Source organism: Etheostoma cragini, chromosome 14 (genome assembly GCF_013103735.1).
Source record: "Etheostoma cragini isolate CJK2018 chromosome 14, CSU_Ecrag_1.0, whole genome shotgun sequence".
Classification (NCBI taxonomy): Eukaryota; Metazoa; Chordata; class Actinopteri; order Perciformes; family Percidae; genus Etheostoma; species Etheostoma cragini.
Window position 1 is genome coordinate 13358778 of NC_048420.1, and position 4657 is coordinate 13363434.

A 4657-nucleotide genomic window follows, 5' to 3' on the forward strand; every position below is an offset into this window, starting at 1 on the left:
CCAATATTTGTTGTTTCAATGCCAAATTTTATTTTCAATACCACAGGTTACTGTCACTGTTCTAGCTCCATAGATATCTGGCTCTGAAGGACATATTGCTGTAGACGGTGGTTTAAGCTTGGGATTGTAAGCTTAAACCAGAGATTTGTTTAAATGCAAAGTGCATTACAAATAACATGTATTATTATTTATTATTATAAGACCTCCGTTATAATTGTACACATTTTCATCATGGCCTTCATCAAAAGTCTGTTTAATGATGAACGGCTGGTAGGTGTCAGTTCTGTAGCAAACTGGGACCAGTAGGCTAAGGAGAAAAGAAAAAGGTGCGTCAACAAGGCCTTTGTGGTCTACACTGGCTAACCCATTAATATTACATGTAACTTCAGAGAGGAAAGAGCAGCAACAGTAAATGACTAACCTGGGGAAAAATAAAACTGATGGACTAAAACAGGAAATATTTTGGTTGATTGTCTACAATTACTGTAACATAAGGAATAAAGCAAATGTGCTTTTACCAAAGACTGATTGGAACTTGGGCTTAGAGAACACAACTTTATAACAGAACCCCCTGAATTTCAAACTGGGGACATTAAGGTCTAAGGAAGTTTATCAGCAGAACATTTGATAGGAAATCATCACTAAAGTAATTAAAACGGGTATTTTGTTTATTGTCTGGGGACCCGTCTTATAGCTGGGCACTGTACAAAAATAATTACTTACTAATAATTACTAATAGACTTTTTTATTTTATGCTAATTATAAAAGACAAAAAAATCCTGTGGCCAGTTAGTATTAGAGCTGGGTATTTGAACATTCAGTCAGATTCTTAGTCATGGTTTACTCATTCTTGGACCAGACAAAACTCTAACTTTCTTCTAAATCACTTGCTACCCTTATTATATTTCTAAGCATATCACAAGTTAAATAGTTTTGGACGCTGCATAGACAAAACTCTACAAAAATGTGATCTTATTTGCACAACACAGATAAAGTTAGAGGTAGATTTTCATCTTTATTTCTAAAAAGGTGTTACATGCTCATCTTTAAAAATCAAAACTATTATTTACAATGATACATCTTCATTAACATGTTCTCCCTAATGGTGTTTGAGGGTTTGGCAAGCACGATAAGCATGGGATGTGTCCAACTCACTTTTACCCACTTCATGTGGCCAAACCCTCACTTATTAAGGTATTGATAAGGTATGTTAACAGAAAAAAAGGCTAGACAATGTACACAAACAAGTCCTTCTACCATAGTTTCAATATAATCATTAAATAAGTCAATTTTTTTCTTGAAGTTCAAACAATTATTTCAGATGCATTTATTTTCCATTAACTGACGGTCAACTTCATTTACTCTATCTAAAAAGTGTTACAGAGTTCTGCAGTAAAAACATGTGCGATAGAAAAACAAAATGATATACGGAACAGAAAATGCTCCTCTGACCCCAAGTGGCAGACAGTGGATAGAATTAAGGTACCAAAAAGAAAAAAATATATATTTTTCTTTCCAATAATACAAAGGCTTTGGCTATTGCAACCGTTTCTTCATGTGCAGACTTTGCCAATTATAATTGTATCATGCTTCTTTGTTGGTGCTATGCAAAACTTAAGTATAAAATTAGACCTTTTTGATATTACAGTACAAAGTTAGAATTAAACTGTTCTATCAAGGGCAGATTTATCGCACAGGTTTTGTCTAGAAAAGAGGCCAATGGAGCATATCGGAGCATAGGGCAGGCCTGGTGGGCAAGGCTACAGGCCGCATGATGTGCCAGACACGGTGTAGTGTGCAAGGCGGTGAAGTTTGAATAGTACACAACATAAATAAAAGGACATAGGAAGCAAACAGCAGGTAAGAACAGGGAGGATATGAGACAGAAAACATGCCCGGATATAAACCCACTCTCTACTAATAACCAGAAAGAGAAAGTAGAGTATTTCTTATTTTAACTTAATAGATATTAATAGATATAGAGTCAGAATTCCAGACAGATGGATCAGTGATGGACAGATGCTTTAGGAGGAATGGAGGAAGCGGTTGAATGCATTGTAGGCTGACTCCAGATCAAATAGCATCTGGCGCACCTGATTATCATCCAACTCATCTGAGGCTGACATGCTGCTGAGGGTGGTCAACCTAATGGGAACAAATACAAATCAAGGTAGATGAGAGTTAGGACATGACCGTATCAGACTTATCCCTGACTGGCATAAGTTTAGCAGTACCGGGGATCCGTGTAGAAACTTGATTATAAAGTAGTTAAACTTATACATGCAGTCAAGGAAATGTCAAATTCCACTTATTGGTTTTTATAATACAACATGCTGCCCCCTGAGCCATGAATTCAGTTTTTCTCAACTGCAAAGATGCTTTAACATTATAAATAATACATTATAATAATAATATTATAAGTTATGTTGCTCCATAACCCATGCATAAGGAGAGCAAATAATTGAAAATAATGTCTAGAATTTTAAACGGCCGACAATCAATCTCAGATCTATCTGAGGTACATAAACAATATATTTAAACACGACTACAACTTAAAAAACTCTGTATTATATAAAAAAGAAACAAGTTAGAAGGATTGTAAGTGTTTAAGCATTGGTACATAGAGATCTACAGCTCTAGACCAAGCTTTTGTCTGACTTGTTGTACCACAGCAATTACCCATCAGAAATAATCTGCCGGATATGATTATACATGGATTGAATGAGTATTCATCAGTAAAAGTAGTATTAGTTTAACTTGTGGACACAATCATCAAGCATGTACGTGTGTCATTGTGGTTAAAAAAAGGATCTTGCACTGAACTGACACAAAGCTAAACATAAACACTGTAAACTGGGCGGCCCAGTGGAACGAACCAGAGGCTGACTTTGTCCTTAGCCTCTGAGTCTGGAGGCATGTTGCTCATTCTGTTCATTGTTTCCATCAGTTCCCTCAGGTCTGGCTGGATCTGGACCGATAGAAAATAATCAGTTAATCAGTTGTTTTTAGTCCGCTATGTAAGTTTTACACTTTTATTTACCTCATCCATGGCCCTGATCTCCAGCCTCAGTTTGTCCATCACAGTGATGAAAAGCTGAAAGACAATGGGACAATGCTCAACACACTTTCCAAATTCCACAATCACCAACTAGGCATGCACGATTAATCGTTATAAAATCGCAATCTCTATTCACCCTGTTCACGATTACATTTTTTAATTACTTTGATTTTTTTTTTTTATTAACTTTTATTCTCGTTTAATTTTATGAGCCAACTGCATCACAAACGCTACTACTTTCTTCTGTGAGTTTTAAACATAGACTGGATAAAATATGTTTTAAAGTGCTGCAATGCGCTCCCTTCTCTACATTGAAGACTATGTTTACAGGCTTGTGGTGAAGTGCTATAGGTGCCGAAAAAAATCTATGTTTTGATAAACATCACACCTTGTGAGAAAAAAAATCGTTGCAGAGAATTGTGATAAGCAAAAAAATTTAAAATTCATATTTTCCCTAAATCATGCAGGCCTATCACTAACAAGGTTTTTTTTTAACCGACCAAAACACAAACAGGGCACACATTTTTTGCCAGAATCACACTGTCTGTCCACAGATTTATTTGTTGGATTTTATGAGTTGAGATCAAAGTTGGCAGTGGGTATGGATGGCAACACTCTTTCACATTCTTCAATGAGTAACCACAGCTTAAACCACTTCAACCCCTAAATCTCTTCTTGAGACACTTTTTTAAAACATGACTGCAACAACTTTTAATTAGGCACAATTCCAAAATAAGCTTCCCGTTAGCTCGGACTGTTTGATATGATAGAGAGGAGAGAGGACGTACAGAAACTATATCTGCAATGCAGCGGTTCAGGTTGCCCTTGTCATCCTTGATGGTGATTGGTCGATCCTCCTTGATTCTTTCCATTGCTAGTGGGCAGTCGAGCTAGGAAACAAAATGATAAAGTAACATCCTTACTAAGAAAAACTCTAGAGAAAGACTGATAGAACAATTCCATGGCCCATTTTTGAAAATGTTTACAAACAAGTCAAAGGAGTTAGGAAATCATATGTGCTCCGAAAGAGAACTCACTCTGTACTTTCTGCAGAAATCATCAATGGAGCCCACATCAGAGCCTTGCACCTGTTTAAAAGCAGCCTTATACTGAACCAACAGCCTGGAACAGGAAGCAGTGTACCTGAAACAGACAACTCCTGTGCATTAATTTAAACATACAATCAAAGTCACAGGTGGAATTTTCAGTCTTTTAAACGCAAAATATAAACTTAAGTAAGACTCACTCATTAGGTGTGACGCAGTCTTTAATGTAAGCCTTCTCCAGAGCCTGAAGGGTCTTGACAACAGCAAACAACTCTGCCATATTATCATACCTTCAGAAACGGGGTTAAAAATAAGGTGTTACAACACTAGCCCCATTCTTGATATTGAAATATTTTTTTAATTTTCACTTCATTATGTTTTTGTTTGATATTTCACTTTTTACTCAGATCTCACTTGCAAATGAGATCTTGATCTCAATGGGATTTCCTGACTAGGTACATCATTTACAAATGTAAATTATGACTAGGTACATCATTTACCAAGATTACTATGTGTTTATAATAGGCTAGTAATAAGTAATATATATATATAT

At 36.1% G+C, this 4657-nt stretch overlaps 1 protein-coding gene across 1 annotated transcript in view; it reads right to left on the reverse strand.

Moving 5' to 3' along the window:
• Positions 1–992: 992 nt before the first annotated feature.
• Positions 993–4657, reverse strand: part of vps28 (VPS28 subunit of ESCRT-I) — a 5543-nt gene continuing 1878 nt past the window's right edge. Inside the window, exons 5-10 of the mRNA XM_034891944.1 lie at positions 4305–4394; positions 4096–4201; positions 3847–3948; positions 3041–3094; positions 2877–2968; positions 993–2145 (exon numbers count right to left, since the gene is read on the reverse strand). Of these exons, the coding sequence (XP_034747835.1) occupies positions 2025–2145; positions 2877–2968; positions 3041–3094; positions 3847–3948; positions 4096–4201; positions 4305–4394 (565 nt within the window). The 3' untranslated portion in view covers positions 993–2024. The remainder of the gene's footprint in view (positions 2146–2876; positions 2969–3040; positions 3095–3846; positions 3949–4095; positions 4202–4304; positions 4395–4657) is intronic.